We start from the raw sequence: 18108 nt of genomic DNA, 5'->3' as shown, positions 1-18108 counted from the left end.
ATAATTTATGCTTATGTAATAACCATTGGTTGTAATATGCGCTTCCTTGCGTCACTTTGGGGGCGTTACATTAGTTAGAGACTGGACTGCGCACCGCCCACTACTCAGCCAGGTGACAGCTGAGCCACCAACGCAGTAAACACTATTACTACAGTATACCCAAACGGCAGCTCGGCATATATCGACGGTCGACCACTCAACACACCAAACATTGCGTTACTTAATTTAACTGAAAAGTGACAGAACGACGACCAGCTTTTGCAGTGCAAGCTTAGCGTTAGCTAGTTCTTACATTGCCTATCAAACACAAAAAACTGACAAGATTGAGAGATCTGCGGATACAGACAACACCAGGAGTCATGTCAGAGTCAGACCCTACGGGAGACCCGAGGCTGCTGGAGTCTAAACAGGCCAGCAAGGAGGTGAAGGAGAGCGAGAACGTGGCCGAAAAATACTCTGCTATGACGGTGTCGTCTGCCTTCAGTGCTGCTGTCCCGACCCACAAACCGGTTAAAAAGGTAAATGACGTATACTGACACAATAATGACACCCAACGGCCATGGGGAAGGAAGAGTGAAACGTTCAACTTTTGATGGTACAATTGACTTGTTTTATGGAGACTACAGCACCTGATTTGATTATGATTGCAACCTGTCACTTCTGTGGGCGGTTACAGTCTAGAATTATTAAAGGTAGATTGCGTCAAGTTCTGTCTGAAAAAACACAATAACAAAATATTAATGTATGAAAATTATGTATATGTTTTGTTCAAGTTTTCTAATTTCTAATTTTTCTAAATTAATTTTCAGGTAGGTGAATATCCAATCAGGAGAGAGTAGCCAATTATCAGCTTCATTTTATAGTGTTTAACTTCCAATTTCACTTGTTTAATGTTTTATCTGTATCCTGTTTGAGTTCTCTGTCCTGATTGGAGAAAATTGGTATCCCATCCTGAAAGTTCATGCAACAAACACTCTATAGGCTAATATATTATAGAGCTATTTAACACTTATTTTAACCAAGGGAAATCAATTACCCAAAATTTTAAGCTATAGCCTGGTTTCTATAGCCTGATTCGCTGTGTGTTTTGTCACTTCTCTCTTAGGTGGGTAAGAATATGGTTTGACCCCAAAAGAATTGTAACAAAAGGTTTCTCAACTTTTTTTTGTAGTATTAGGTGTCCTTAATAACATGTTTACCAAAGTTTGACCACCCGAAAGGTGTTATTTTCAAGATGGCCGCCGCCAGTTCTTAAAATACTATTACTCCTCCATTATTCATCCTAGAAAAATAATTTTGGTGTCTAACCCTATGTTTTGGTTATCTAGGAATCCAATTAGCATATATAAATTATATATACAAGTACAATGATATATTAAAGCAATTGTTTATAAGGTTATAACAGTGTAATAGGACATTTCCCATTTCTATAATGCCGTACTGCCCAGGATTGGTGAATTCATCACCTATACACAATTCACATTCTGTTGAAGCTTTCAGGAGATATATTAATTATTACTGGGTGGTACTGTCATGTGACATTTGTAAAAGCATGGCTGCCAAGTGATAGACTGCATTGGAATATTACACAAATCATGGAATAAATTGACAGAGAAATGTCTGCACTATTTTGTTTGTAAAGGTGTCTGGCAATAATAATAATAAAATTAAGTCCCCAAACTGTGGGCCGGGACAAACATTGTGAAAATAGGCAATCTATAAAAGCTCACAACGCTGAGTGTCTTTGCACCAAACACACTCAGTCAGTAGAACCAAATGGCCACTTGTCTGGTCTATGGGGAAGATGGACTCCTCAGTGGGGATACAGTGGAGAGAAATGGCCCCTCATGGGCCTAGAGACTAGCTGGTTGTGTAAGTCAGTACAGAGCTATCACACATGTATCTTGGTATATAGGCAGGTGGTGGAGTGTCGCACGGATATATGGGGTTCAGTTATGCTTGTCACAGACATCTTCTTATTCCCGAGACTGTAGTAGTTGTGTGTGTAAAATTAATTTCACATTTACTTTGTGTTTGGTACTGCTGGCAATAACCTTGAACCCTGGGTTCCAGTCTCGGTCTCCCCATAGAATCCCAATCTAACCTCCCTCCACGCTGTGTCTCTGCTGCTATCCAACAAACAAGCATTTCTTTCTGCATAGACCTAATGGTCAGACTGCATGTTTGAGGGGTGTTATGTCTTTTTAAGTCATGTGGCAGCCAAGACTATGGACTTTAATGTTTGTTTAGGGTACTAAATGACAATGTCGGATGACATTGTCCGATATAAATACAGTGGGCGCCCCTCATTTCGTGATTTTTGTACTAGCTGTTCTAGAGAGGGGAGAGGACATTCTGCGCCATAATGATCAGTCACTGGGGGCCCCAGTAATATTAATGGTCAGCCACCAACCAGACGCCGACTCTCCTGTGAGCCAGTCCGACATAGGGACACCCCTGTCTGCCTGACAAACAATCATGTCTTATAACCACCACTATGTGGGTCTCACCCTCCTGTATACCTATGCCCACTCTAAGCGCCTAGCTCAAAGCCAGCAGGAGGTCCATTTGGGACCAACATACATACATTTAGGAAAACGACTGTCTGCCTGACAGTCTTGCAACATGTGATATATAACCACCATCAGTGGAGACTGTCCTCACTACCTATGCTAACTCAAGAGGTCCTATCTCAGGAGTAAGAGCCAGCATGGTCCACATGGGACCAGTGGGACTAGTGAGCCAGGCGACATAGGAACACTCCTCCCAGCCTAAGCTAAACCCCAATTCCTTAGTTTCTACCTCCTCCACACTCCGTTCTCCAGCATGCCATGACTTAGAAATCGTTTGAATCCCAAATGCTAATTTGCTTTTGGAGGGGTTGAGAACGAGGAGAGTGCAGGCTCCCTAAGCCACTTGGAGTGAGATATGGCAAAGATGAAAAGATCTTTCATGTATCGTTTGCAGAACTGTCTTTGTTGAAATGTGTGGCGTATCATTTCTCCTCCTCTACATGACAATCCTCGGAGCTCCGGAATGGTCCAACAATCCAACTGTGTGACATGTCATGATTGCTGTTACTTCAAAACGATGCAGGTCTATTCCCCCCTCCTGGACATGAAGAATGTATACTTGAATATTGGAATGTGGCTATTGCAATGCACAACATGGAGGTCTTAGAACTACCACCACAGGGACAGACAAGCCCCAATCTCTCAAGCTCTCAAGTGCCCCATAGCTTTAATGGGACATGTATGAGCCACCTCAGACATGCAGAGAGGAGAAGACCATGAGGGTCTTCTTAACTTTGCTCTTCTGTGCTCCAAGTCCCCAGGGAGAAATCCAGTGACCCCCACTCCCCATACTCCCCTGTACCCACCTGAGGGGAACCCTAGGCCCACTAAACTCTAGACCGGACCCCCCTTCACCTTGGCCTAGATTCTTCCGCACCCGAGCACACTTCATTCAAATGTAATGGTGACTTTCACGTTGCAGCAATCTGTATCCGAGTACACTTCAATCGGTCCCGATCTATGGTCCCGATGCGGTCCCGGAACGGTTGGGTGATCTGCTCCCGGGAACGGTACGCAGCATTAACACTACCACAACATCTGCCAAGTGGTCCTGAGTGCGCATCCGGGTCCATAGTGTGAATCTGCCCTTTAACTTAAGTAGCAGCAGGGCCAAGCTCAAATTAACGTCACACACAATCGACAATTCATTATGTAAATTTAAAAATTGCTCCTAATGATTCACAAGATATATTATTACAGTGTATAAGTAGACCTGAAAATGTATATTCTATTCTGCCCTATTGTGTTACTAATTCATTTTTTGGCATGTTTTTTGTAAAATATTAAGTTAATCACAATTAAGGTTAGAGCGTTTCGATTGAGGATTAGGCTATATTTTTACTTCTGTTTTTAACTCTTATGTGCTAATAAATCAAACAAAAACTGAATGAAATTTAGTATTATTGAAATAAGAGGTCGACATGCAGAAATGGAGTTAATGGCAAAATAAAATGCCATAGTCCTGCATAAGTTCCTCCCGAAAATCCAACACACCATTTAAAGTTACTTACTTATACAATAGCCTACTTTTGAATTCATAAACCGTATATGCAAAATGTACCTGAATTGTTAAAATATTAGCTAACCAGGAAATGGCTGAATAGCTTGTTCCAAATGAAGGGTTTTCAAAAAGAAGACTCAATCATTCTCAAGGAAGAAGGAAGAGTTGGGTTTTACAGTTTGTGACGCTGTAAAGCAAATATGCATTTAGCTTCCTTTTGCACATTCTCAGCCAGTGAATGAAAAAACCTCTCCCACAAAGGGTTGTTATATAATGCTTGATGTTGTGTACAAGCAGTACTGACAGCTGCAGTGAGTGCAGAAACGCCAACACAAGTCTGATGGGGAGATGAATCCTGATTCCTACAGTCATGGAAAACGGCAACATGTTGATCTCATTGCTGATTAGAAGCTGAGATCTGTCAACTCAGTTTGGTGGTGTAAATGGTTAGGAGATCACCCAGACATGCATTGGATGATCCATTGGAGTGAACTTGTTTTTGAGGAAGGTTCTCTCTAAAGCTGCCATGATCCTGACATTTTACTGGCCTAGTTCTAATGTATTTGTATTAATATGAGGCAATGCACATCACTGAACATTTCAGTTTCCATATCATAAATGTGCTACATCACTAAATGTGGATACATCACTGAGGATACGTCCCAGTTGCATCCATGCAATGTATTTTCGTTCTACCTATTCTACTTATAGTGACTCATAGGAATAGACTATGTGACAACCAGGTATAGTCTGGTGACCACCGGAGTGACTGGTAACAGCCGGAATGTAGACGGCACCCCAGGAGCAGTATGGGTTAGCACCCCAGCCTGCATCCTCCGCGAGGAGGAAGCCCAAAAAACATTCGGTGAGGCCTTTAGGAGGGCCATTCGAGCCGCAGGTGGAGCCTGCAGTACCATTGCGGCTCAAGAATCCACCACTCCTGAATGAAGTGTCTGGTGCTGGGAGTCTGGTGCAACGCACAGGTCCTCGCTGTACTCCTGGTGAGAGCAGGAGTGGACCTGGTGAGACGTAGGAGGGGCCCGGATAGGAGTCAAGGTTCAAGGTTCAAGGTCTTTATTAATGTCCCAGAAGGGCAATTAGGTTTACAGCAAGAGTAGTCTTGCCTGTACTCTGACTCGAGTGGGTGGGCATTATCCTGCCGAATATATATATATAATATAATATATATATCCTAAATGTTCTTAGAGAAAATCATTTTCCACTTTTAGTGCATTCCAATGTTTATCTTCCTTCTTTACAAATAGGGGCGTTTTGGCAGCCAGGTATGGATATTAGTTATTACGTAACACACACACACACACACACACACACACACACACACACACACACACACACACACACACACACACACACACACACACACACACACACACACACACACACACACACACACACACACACACACACACAGCTCTGGCTGAGAACTTGTGAGAAGGTGCTAGAATGTGTGCCTAGGCTATACTTGGGGAAACATGTGAAAACAATATATGACTTAAATGTTAGTTTTATCATTGTTGTGTGTTATTGTTTGTTGCATGCATACTCAACATGACTTAGACCTAGATCCACTCAAGGATTTGATCCCCCTAATGCAGTAGAATGGAGAAACTCCAATACAATTTACAATTTAGGCATTTAGCAGACGCTCTTAATTTACATTAAGCAAGAACAAAAAAGCATGGGAATACATCACATAAAAACATTTATCATGAAACATGCGTAAGCTAAGAAAGTAACAGTGGAATATCTAATGAAACTATACATATATACTACTATGCTATACATATGTACTATGACGTGCTATGACTACATACAATGCAATTATAGTGCTGTCTACATAACATGCTATAAGTCTGTATCAAATGCTATCTAAGTCTACAGAAATGCTATCTAAGGGGGTGGGGTAAGTGCTATGGGCCATGATGGAGTCTGAAAAGGTGGGTTTTCAGACTACGGCGGAAGATTGGGAGTGATGCTGCAGTTCTGACTGCAATGGGAAGTGCATTCCACAGTTTTGGAGCCAGAAGGGAGAAGAGTTTGGGACGTGTGGAGCGTTGTCCCGGCGTTTTTAGTGAGGGTACTTCCAGCTTCCCTGCGTTGGCTGATCTGAGTGCGCGGGAGGGTTTGTAGGGTTCAATCATACTTGCAAGATATGGGGGAGCCGTACCCTTGGTTGCTTTGAATGCCAGCATCAGAGTTTTGTATTCTGTGCGGGCAGCAACCGGGAGCCAGTGAAGGGAGCGGAGCAGGGGGGAGACATGTGAGAATCTTGGCTGGTTGAAGACCAAGCAAGCTGCGGCATTTTGGATCAGCTGGAGAGGCATAAGTGCACATGCTGGTAGGCCAGTAAGGAGGGAGTTACAATAGTCGAGTTTTGACAAGACTGTTGTCTGGATTAGGAGCTGGGCTGATTCCTGGGTGAGGAACGGTCTAATTCGTCGTATGTTATATAGAGTGTGAACCTACAGGATCGAGTGACAGCTGTGATGTGAGTTTTGAACGAGAGCTGACTGTCCAGGACATCACCAAGATTCCTGGCTGTTAGGACAGACGTTACCAGGGCGTTGTCTACGGAAATAGTTAGCTCCCGCATATAGGGCAGGACTTAGCTGGGAAGAAGACAAGCTCAGTCTCTCTCTCTCTCTCTGTGTGACACACACACACACCCACACACACACACACACGCACACGCACACGCACACGCACACGCACACGCACACGCACACGCACACACACACACACACACACACACACACACACACACACACACACACACACACACACACACACACACACACACACACACACAGAGTGAATGTCTGTATACGCTGATTTATTCCATAGTAATGAAATCTCCCTCTGCAATGATTCTTTCCATCTAAGGGTCATTTGTGTCATGGCAGAAGTACTGAGTGAATGGAAAATAGAAAGAGGACAAAACATTCCTGGTCCAGTCTGAAGTTATCTCAACATCTCAAGTTGCTTGGATTTGAGCCACAGTGGCTTTAACATAAGCAAAGATGTTTCTGAATGTATTGTTGATACTGGAGCAATAATAAGCTGACTATGCATGAAGCTAGATGTACCCAAAACATATTTTGCCTGCACTGGACAAATTAACTTTCAGGCGTGTGCTAGTGTTTCCCAAACAACGGGTCTGGGTCCATTTGTGGGTCTCTTGTTTTGTTTTTTGTTTTAAAACCCAGTGTTTGCATGTACATGCAATGTCTGTGTATTGTGTACTTACTAGATTCTTTGAATGCTTGAAAGATTATTCCCTATCCCTAACCATGTGTTGTGCAGTGTTGGTCAGTGCAGCATGTCTTTTGTCTTGACTATGCAGGTTTCTGTGGCACAAGTCTAGAGTTAATCCACTTATTGGTCTATACTATTTGTGGCTAACCAATGATTTTGGTTGTGATAATGTGGCACCATAGCATAGATTCTTTTTTTTTTTAAAGGTATTGATATATTTGACTGTCGATTTATGCTACTATTGATAAGTTGGCGATCGTAAAAGATTTAATTAGGAGCTCTCGAAATTATGTTTTGAAGACTGGGGAGTTGCGAGAGGCAGGACATTTTTGGGCAGAGACAGGGGAGTTGTACAAGACATGATGGAAGTTGGATTTGAACAGGGGTTCTCACAAGTCACGACTGCTTCCTGTAGTCAACGATTAGCACTTAGGTCCTCCACCAGGTGAGGTGGTAATGTGCTTTTCTTGAGCACATTAATGTGCACAGCAAATATGGCAATCCAGCCATTACGTTTTGAAATGTGTTGTACTTCTTCACATAACCTCCTTGGCAGGAGTAAAAAAACAATGCAATAAACTATACCAGTATAAACACAATACTGCTCAATTGAATTGGTCTCTATTCTGACTGAGCTCTAAGCTTAGTGGTGAAACCTCCCACTGGGCACTAAATGTGGACTGCAATAATATTTGTTTCATACCCTACCCTTTATGTCTTCCCATAAAAAACTATTGTTTCAATTCAATAACATCTGGGTATTCGGCCTTCCCTTTCCATCAGCATCTCCAGTTTGTGGAGGACAAGCAGGACTTCAGTAGGTATACTAAGGCTGGACGTCGCTCCCTGTCTCGCTCCATTTCTCAGTCATCCACAGACAGCTATGGCTCTGGTAAGAAAATCTGGCATTTTGTGTTGATCTAATTTGTGCCTTTGTTCATTTCTAGGTACATTTAGGTAATGTATAGATGTATTATTGAATTTGTAGACATGTGAAATGCATAACTAATAACTATGAGGTGATCATCGGAAACTAAACAGGCAATATAATTATAATAATGTGATGTTAGCAGAGAATTGTTGGTCATTCAAAGTCAAAGAGTCAGATGCTTTACTGACTTTTTACGGATAGTTTGCCAACAGCAGGCTTTAGTCGTGGAATATGTTTTATTTATTTATTTCTTCAGAAAATTATAATGTGGCTTCTTCTAAAACCAGTAAGACGCCTAAGGGTGAGAAGCTCACCCGTGTGCATGCACGCATCCGCCTGGGTGACAGCAAACTGCTGGGAAAGCGCTGGCGCTTTGGAATGGGGGGTCAGATCAACATATCTGACTGGGTGACAGCAGACTGCTGGGCGAGCGCTGGTGCTTTGGCATTAGGGGTCAGATCGACATATTACATTTATTCTGTACTGGCTATATATGGAGCGTGTCTTGAGTGTACAGGGTTTGATGAGGTCAGATCAACATATGGAATGTCAGAACAGGTCAGCTCCATATATGGAGATCTAAGGGTGGCAGCAGGGACTGCACTAATAACTTTGGGCCAGGCCCATCTAGAGTTTAAATGGACAGGTATCAGTCAAAAGGGAGACATCGAAGAGGAAGGATGGATGGGGAAGGAGCAACATATGGAGTGTCAGAACAGGTCAGCTCCATATATGGAGATCTAAGGGTTGTAGGTTTGTTAGATGTAGAGTTGCTGGCCAATATTGATGACATCAGGGATCTCCATATATGGGCTTAATATTGAAGAGGAATCTCCATACATCAGGGACAGTATGTAATCTTATCTTACCTAATACTATCTATCCTTTTACTAACCCCCTCCTACAGCGGCATCATACACAGATAGCTCTGATGATGAGACCACACCACGAGACAAAACTCAGGTCAACTCCAAGGGCTGTATTGACTTCTGTATCAAGAACATCAAACAGGCTGAATTTGGAAGACGTGAGATTGAAATAGCAGAACAAGGTATGGTACAATGAGGTCAAACATTTTATTACATTTGCTATTCAATAGGGAATTAAAACTAAGAATAATAATTAAAAATAAATAGTGTATTAACAGTTCGACTGCGGGATTAAATAATCATGATCCCCATTTGACTGCCTAGTTGTTCACTAACCTTTGAAGAACCACCACACCGACATCATCCTTCCGTTTCATGAGAATCTGCCTTAAAATGGTGTAATCCTTTGTCGTCGTGTTGAAAAATAATCCAAACTGCAGATCAATAACAAAGAGCGTAGGACAGAGCCACCCATAGCGCGCCGCCATTGTCATTGGAATGCATTGGGCCTCAATTTCCCAGAAGCCTCAGAAAGCCAGTGCGACTGAAACATTTCCACTGACGTCACCCTGTAAATCTTAAAACGTATTAAAAATGTGAATTAAACAATGAACAACAAAACAAAACTTGTGTAACTCTGTTCTACATCAATTAATGAGTGTGTGATTGGATGAACGGCCGCCGGCAACTGCACTGAGTTTCCTGACTGAACTTGCTCTGCGCATATCCGTGACAGGCACGATGCTCATTTTTGGCAGGACCATTAACATTTGGCCCATTAACAACAGAGTTTGCCTATGGATAATGTGACATACACAATAAAATACACTATTAGCCTAGTAGCAATTACCGTATTTAGTATGGCTAAGTCTCTATATTACATAATGAAAGAAGTAATGTATTTGTATCTTATTATTGTATTTATTTATTATTGTATACACTCTTTGACAACCTCCCACTTTTATATTGTCCCATTATCAGATATGTCAGCTCTGATTTCACTCAGGAAGAGAGCACAAGGCGAGAAACCACTGGCAGGGGCCAAAATCGTGGGCTGCACTCACATCACTGCTCAGACTGCAGTAAGTTACAATGTAGGGGCTGGAAGCCTGGAACAGTGGTGGGAACAACCGCTAACAAACCTAGTTACGCCGTGTGTGTTTGTGTGTGTGTGTGTGTGCGTGCGTGCGTGCGCGTGCGTGCGTGCGTGTGTGTGTGATTTTTATAAGCAAAACATGTGACATGTTTTTTGGTTGAAAAGCTGTTCTTTTTGGTTATTTTCTTAATGCACTTTATGTCTTAAGGTGCTGATTGAGACTTTGGTTGCCCTGGGGGCTCAGTGCAGATGGACAGCCTGCAACATATACTCTACACAGAATGAGGTGGCTGCTGCCCTTTCTGAAATTGGTAAGCAACACTGTCTGACGGACGGTAACAGATTGGAAAGCAACACTGTGTGTGAAAGACGGTGGGTGACTTTCGCTATGGGAGCCATGAGGTCATACATTCCTTACAGTAGATACTGTTTAGTGTCTCTGAGTTAAGGCAATGGAATGAATTTAACTTTTTGATTCTTTCTTGTATATACAGTAGATGAGATGATCGGTGTATTGTTTCCTTTAGGGTAGAGCTGTGATTTGTCTTGTGGCCGTCTTGTACTGTGACCATTAAAACCCAGGAGACATTGTGTGGAAATGTTTTAATAAAGTCCCAGCAGATCACCCCTGCAGAGACAATGAAACATTTGACCTTTGTAAAGGAATAAAGCTACTAAAAGCCTTTTATCTGTGGTTGCTAGGTGCTGCTTGCATATGCATTACCAAGTAATTATTTCATTGACTGACAGACACAGAGGCTCACAACATGACTTACTCATGGGAAAGGTTGTTCTGCTGGGCAAGGAAAGGACACCAGTTCTTTCACTTGATTTTCTCTTGCAATTAGTTTTTGTCTGTGGTTATCCATGTATACTATGTTTATTATGTGAATAAACCCTTTGGCTCCCTTGTGAATGTCACCAGTGTTTTGAATTGGATGGGCTGGACCTTTTGTTTTAAGATATTATGCCCGTTATGTTTCTAGGTGTGGCCGTTTTTGCTTGGAAGGGTGAATCCGAGGATGACTTTTGGTGGTGCATTGATCGCTGTGTCAGCGCAGATGGCTGGGAGCCTAACATGGTACCTATACAAACTTATCCAAGTTAGTTTGGATAACGGTATACACTATACAATGATATCCATCATGAAATGGAATAGTGGGAGATGCTGTGGCTTATGATGAGATGGGATTTAAACCTAGTCAATCAATGTGCAATAGTATCCACTATACCTCTGTTGATTTATGTAACAAAATAAATGTAATGTAATGTAATGTAATGTTATGTTATGTTATGTTATGTTATGTTATGTTATGTTATGTTATGTTATGTTATGTTATGTTATGTTATGTTATGTTATGTTATGTTATGTTATTTCCTCCTTCCGTCTATGTTAGATACTTGATGATGGGGGGGATTTGACCCACTGGGTGTATAAGAAATACCCAAACGTATTCAAGAAAATCAGGGGCATTGTAGAGGAGAGTGTCACTGGTGTTCACAGGTGATTTGTCTACTTGCACCCTTACACACAGACTGAAAGACTTAACTTACAGGAGGTGAAAATACTTACTATATCTTCTTCCTAGATTGTACCAGCTGTCTAAAGCTGGCAAATTGTGTGTGCCAGCCATGAATGTGAACGACTCTGTGACAAAGCAAAAGTTTGACAACCTGTACTGCTGCAGAGAGTCAATCCTGGATGGGTAAGTGGCGTCAATGCCGCCATGCTATGTCCATTACACTTTTAGGAGATCGAGTGTAGCCAATGGAACATACATTTCTTATGGTGGCAATCGTAAACTCTCAAGACGGATTCAGAGCAGAGCAGAATCTGTTGGCAGCTCCTGTTACAACGTGTAGAGTTGGGAATGTAAACAAAGAAGAGCAACGTTTGTGGGCCCAAACGGGCAAACATACTGTTATCCACATTATATTGGGCGCCGCCAATAGATAGAATAGATCAGGGGTGTCCAAAGTGCGGCCCGTGGACCAAATGCGGCCCAGGGACGAATTTTATACGGCCCGTATAAAATTTTATACGGCCCGCAATACAATACCTGGATTGTAGATGAGACATTTGGACCTCACTGATTAAAAAAAATATATCTTCTAGGCTAGGCAAAGGTTTTTTGCTTTTTTCACTGTCATCCTGGATCCCAGGAGTGCCACAATTTTCGTTTTTATGTGCAATGGTGTATTAACTTTGTATTTAGCATTTCTTCCTGGAGGCTGAACCCTTGACAGTCAAACGGGCCAATGAAACAAACAGTAATATAGTGACATCACACTATCAGCCCCTCCCCTAACCCCTCCCCCTTTATGATACAACTACAGCTGTGGGTGTGGCTTCAGTTCAGGTGGATCACCACCCATCACCACCCACCAGGCAAACCAGGCATACTTAATGAACTGGTGGGCGTGTCCACATAAAAGCATGATTTTAACAAATACTCTACACTTTTTGGAAAACCTTCTTCCTCCTGTCATGTTTTAGGGTGGGAAAAAAATGTGGCACTCCATCTTTAAAGTTGTAAGCTGGTACACACCAACAAAACATAATAGAGTGAATGGAATCAAAACACAACTGTTGCTAAGGATTGGAATGACGCCTCTACGGTTGTTGTTATTGACCTTCTGTCTCTCATTCCTGTAGTTTGAAAAGAACCACCGATGTCATGTTTGGAGGAAAACAGGTGGTTGTTTGTGGATATGGAGAGGTAAGAGTACTTTCTTACAGTTGGACTTATACTCTGCACAACATACTCTGATGTCTAAAATCTGACTTGTAAAAAGAAAGGAAAAAAGGTCGCACAGCTCGTAGTCACGATGCAAAAAAACTTTTATTATACGAACTTTTCGGCAACAAGATTTACTACTGTAAATATTGTACTGTCAACAGAAAAGAGAATACATTAATTAAACCAATGTGACTAACCTGGCCCTACTGCCAGTGGTTGATTGTACAGTAGATTGGTTTGTACAGTTACAGTAGACCGTAGACTCCTACAGGTTGTTACAATTCTGCAAAACAATGACACAGTATGGCTTAATCAATTTATTTACTGCTGAGTCTACATGACTGATGATGACATCAACATGGCATTCAGATTTAGTGCACTTATCTTAAAAGGCTTTTGAAGGATTCTCTAGATGAGGGCAATCTGAACCTGTTGGCCTATATTGTGCCCTGTCTTTGCAGGTTGGGAAAGGTTGCTCTGCTGCTCTGAAAGCTCTGGGAGCCATTGTCTACATAACGGAGATTGATCCCATCTGTGCCCTGCAAGCCTGGTGAACTGATATATACAATGAATAAAGGTCATTTCAGATGGGCAGCAATTAATGGGCCTAGTAATTCATTTTCAATGAGACTTGTGGGTTATTTTGTACACGTGGCAAAGTTGAGGGAAGACAACTCAAGCGTATTTACGTGAACGCGGTCCCGTGAAATTGATGCACGCGTGCTCGTTTCGTGCACACGTCTGCGACTGACCAGACCTGAATTCTGTGTAGCTTTTTTTTACGCGTGCGTTGTCGGACCCCTCATGAGCAGACCTGTCGTCGATCCAGGCGACAACATCTGTGTTAATTGCTGCCCGTTTGAAAGGACCTTAAGACTGTGTGATACATACAGTAGGCCTACTGTATCGTCTGTCCATATCTTTATATGCACAGTTATTCAGATGCATTCCAATTAAGAGATATGCTGTTCCAGGCGAACTCATCAAGCTAAGCAAATATGCTTGTGCTTTTCTCTTGTTCTGTTTGAGCAGTATGGACGGTTTCCGGGTGCTCAAGCTCAATGAAATTATCCGCCAAGTAGACGTGATCATCACATGCACTGGTAACTATGTTTCAATACAAGACTTATATCATGCAGTTAATTTATTCTCAACAACAGTGACCGTCAGCAAACAGCAGATCTACAAGCTCATGACGTGTTACATTGTGAGCTTGTAGTTCTGCTATTTTCACCAATTTTCACACGATTAAGCACAAATCCAGCTTTACTGTGTATGCAACCACTTGTTCAGATTTGGGTTGACGTTCATAGCTGCTTTCATTCTGTCTGCTTTGGTAAATCAATAATAAAGGTATTTATAACAAGTATTGTTTCTCTTCATTAATCTGAGGTATGTTGTGGTGTAGGCAATAAAAATGTTGTGACCAGAGACCAGCTGGATAGGATGAAGAATGGGACCATTGTGTGCAACATGGGCCACTCTAATACTGAGATTGATGTGGTGAGCAACATTTGTATTCTCGGATGGACTATGACATTCAGAATGCAAAAGCTATGTGTATCTAAAGCATTCATTCAAGTTATCTTTTAAAGTTGAATCAAGCTGAGCTTTTATTTTGAATTGGCTTTGCAGCTTAGTATACTTTTCACATTAATTATCCAGAGATTCATAATTCAGAAATGGAATGTGTGCAGGTAGCTGCACCCTCTAAAGCCCTAACCACGCCAAAAGGGAACCATGCAACTCCTTCTGTCCAAACGGTTGCAAGGAGTTAACGCTAAAACCGTCTCGACCCTTTGGTGTGGTTTGGGCCAATGAATTCCATGCGTTGAATCACTAGGGTCAACGTGGGTCAACGTGCAACAAGACATCACACCGCAGGGACAATGCTAAAACCGTCTTCACCCTTTGGTGTGGTTAGGGCTTAACAGCAATTACAACACCACTAGACTAAAGTTCTCAATCTCACAAATTATGAATAGTATTTTACAGTTGCCTCTTGACGACTGATATTGTTTCTCTAGGCAAGCCTTCGGACCCCTGAATTGACCTGGGAGAGAGTGCGTTCTCAGGTGGATCATGTTATCTGGCCTGATGGCAAGAGAGTCATCCTACTCGCTGAGGTGAAACTCCTGTTTTACCTCTGTTGTTTCAAAACTAGAGATGCAACCGATAAAAATAAATAAATACACACACACACACACACACACACACACACACTCACACACACACACACACACACACACACACACACACACACACACACACACACACACACACACACACACACACACACACACACACACACACACACACACACACACACACACACACACACATATATATATATAATCCTATTAGAAAGATATCACCTCATGGCAATTTTGCTCAATGTATTTAGGGTCGTCTACTGAACCTCAGCTGCTCCACTGTCCCCACCTTTGTCTTGTCCATCACAGCCACCACTCAGGTAACACAGTCACTTTATAAACTGTACCATGGCATCTCTACCTGCCTACTACACAGTAAGCAGTACAGTAACAAATCAATAGAAGCTCAGCCCCCTCATTTGCTGTAATAATTAGTATAGGCTACTTCATCGTGGCCCTAGAACACTCATATTTGGTGAGTGACGTGGTCATTCAACAAAGAGTAAATTAGGCCACTATATAGCGTGCCTGGTGCCCAATTTGTTCACTTGAAATATGCTCCTGGTGAAATGTGACCACTTGAGTTCGAGTCCAACTCCTTTCATGTCTCCCATGTCTCCCCTCTGCCCTCGGTTTCCAATCTCTACATTCAACTAAATAAATTAAGCCACCATGGTATCTTGAGCTGATCTGAATTGCCTTTGAATGCTTTGTTAGAAAATAATAAGTGAATTTGAGGGTATAACATAATAATGCAAAAGAATATTGATGACACTGATGCACGCACTGTATGTTTGCAGGCACTTGCCCTCATTGAGTTGTACAATGCCCCAGAAGGACGCTACAAACAGGATGTTTACCTGCTGCCTAAGAAGATGGGTGAGAATAGAATCAAGAATACTTAACTACCTTGGGTTGGAAATGTTATCTTCAAACCAAGTTAACATTGATATTTGGCTTCAATTACATGCTGTGCTGGATTCTTTACTTTGATATCTTACAATTTCCTTTAACATTGAACCAACTAATTCCCTCTAGTATAATGTGATAATGCAAGTCAGGCTCTGATGGTTGTGTACAAATAACGCCAAGTGACAGTATGGATAAAGCACTTTTTAAATGGAAAATAATATTATACCTTTCTCCATAATCGTGTTGTGTATTTCAGATGAGTATGTTGCCAGCTTGCATCTGGCTACTTTTGACGCCCACCTTACAGAGCTCTCTGATGAACAAGCCAAGTACTTGGGTCTGAACAAGAATGGCCCCTTTAAACCCAACTACTACAGGTACTTTACTAATAGTCTCCCCTTTTACTTGCATTGCGCAGTGAAACGGGTCTCACATATACAGTACACAGATATCCTTGCATTTATACATACTTTAAAAACGACCTAACAATACTTAATAGAGTATATCTTTACTAACCTTTTCCATTTGTTTTCATAGGTATTAGTTTGCATGGGCGAACCAGGTCTCAGCAAAGCACAGCTTGGTCAATACCACACCAGAAGATATGGAAGTTTTATATTTAGTATTTTATTGACTCACAAGACAGTGAAGACACAAAGTGTTTATTTAGCTGTATTTCATTAGACACAGCAACTTTGCCTTGACACACTTCCTGGTTCCTGGCTTGACAACCAACTTGTTATGATGAATGACCAGCACAAGTACAGCACGACTTGTGTATAGAGTATACTATACAGATACACTGCTGCCTGTTTGAGGTTTTATTTTCTGTTCATTGTCTGTTTTCATATTCCACTACTATACTGTATATTTTAGGGATAATATGATTAATATTGAATTGTGCCAAATTGATTGTGGGGAAAAGGTTATTTTGAAATTGACACTTCAATGTCACTACACTCATTATTTTAATTACATTCCAGCAAAGAGAGACTATAGGTAAAACTAAATTTTGTTCAATTCACAATATGATCCTGATGTTATTGGGTTTTTGGTTTGTTTGTTCTTTTCTTTTTTTATTCATTTTTTATTTTAACTATGACAATATTATTTTTTCCCTAAATCTAATTTGCGGAACTAATATCCAGGTCTTTAGTTTGAACCGGTCACACCCTGGGGTCAGGTCGACATTTGTAGTACAGTACAACTTTCATATTATAATAATTTGTACTAGTCTATAATGTGATTTTCTGCCCAGAGCAAGTTGTTCGTGGCTGCAATCTTTTTTGTGTACTTGAATGACAGGCAATGTCTGGTGTCAGTAATTGGAGTTGAATGGTAAACTATATGTCTAGGCAATTACAGATTGCCCAGTTCTGGTAGATGCAGAACGCTTGAGATTATCTTCAACATCAGATTAATCATGCAAATCAAATCTTCTTTATTAAGTTTTAAACCAAATAGAAATAGACTCAAGATGAGAAATGTGTTATTTTCCATCAAAACATTTGATGCCATTGTGCATGGCTAGCTACTGTAGTTTTCTATTCTGTTTTCTGTTTTGTGTATTCATAACCATCCATTCTCAGTTTCTCACCTTATTATAAAAAACATTCATGGTACTACTTTTAGACACAAATGTTAGACTTTTCTTTTGTACTAAGTTAGTGTCCACATTGGCTGACTTGTATTTTGGCACATTTTATAGTGATTGTGCATGGGTTTCTCAGAAATTGCATGCATCTTGGCACATACTGTATTGGCTATACTTTTTGTACCTACTCTATATTCAATTTCTGCACTAGTTTAGAAATTGGAGGGGCGTCTAAGTGGGGTAGGGGTCAATTTCTTAAATTCCTTGTTTTAATATATCATCGTTGCTGTCGTGGATAAACTGAGAAAAGGTCAAAATGTTGTTAAATCACTATATCCTGATAGTAATCATTGCTATAGAATGTTTGTTCAGTAACAGGGGTCTTCATGTCTCTCCAGCTCTTTAATAAACAGAAAATACATTTTCAGGTAGGTGACACATTATGAGAGAGAGAGAGAGAGA

At 41.3% G+C, this 18108-nt stretch overlaps 1 protein-coding gene across 1 annotated transcript; it reads left to right on the top strand.

Annotated features, from left to right (window-relative positions):
* The first annotated feature begins 127 nt into the window (after window positions 1-127).
* On the top strand, window positions 128-16964 carry LOC310863263 (S-adenosylhomocysteine hydrolase-like protein 1). The gene is made up of 17 exons (XM_083771471.1): window positions 128-518; window positions 8134-8242; window positions 9189-9332; window positions 10132-10232; window positions 10455-10557; window positions 11233-11327; window positions 11644-11750; window positions 11836-11952; window positions 12903-12966; window positions 13449-13537; window positions 14020-14090; window positions 14396-14490; window positions 15015-15113; window positions 15392-15460; window positions 15941-16019; window positions 16309-16429; window positions 16590-16964. The coding sequence occupies exons 1-17, from the start codon at window positions 360-362 to the stop codon at window positions 16594-16596; spliced, it is 1629 nt and encodes a 542-aa protein (XP_083627597.1). The 5' UTR covers window positions 128-359; the 3' UTR covers window positions 16597-16964.
* Window positions 16965-18108: the final 1144 nt, after the last annotated feature.

The sequence above is a fragment of the Protomyctophum parallelum genome (genome assembly GCF_964188405.1).
Source record: "Protomyctophum parallelum genome assembly, chromosome: 8".
NCBI classification, from domain to species: Eukaryota; Metazoa; Chordata; class Actinopteri; order Myctophiformes; family Myctophidae; genus Protomyctophum; species Protomyctophum parallelum.
Note: the sequence above shows the minus strand (reverse complement) of the source record. Positions and strands in the feature narration are given on the sequence as shown.

Coding starts and splice junctions, on each gene's coding strand:
- LOC310863263 (XM_083771471.1), top strand. CDS start 360: ATGTCAGAGTCAGACCCTACGGGAGACCCGAGGCTGCTGGAGTCTAAA. Junction 11,953..12,902: donor AGAGAGTCAATCCTGGATGG/GTAAGTGGCGTC, acceptor TCATTCCTGTAG/TTTGAAAAGAACCACCGATG. Junction 14,491..15,014: donor CTAATACTGAGATTGATGTG/GTGAGCAACATT, acceptor TTGTTTCTCTAG/GCAAGCCTTCGGACCCCTGA.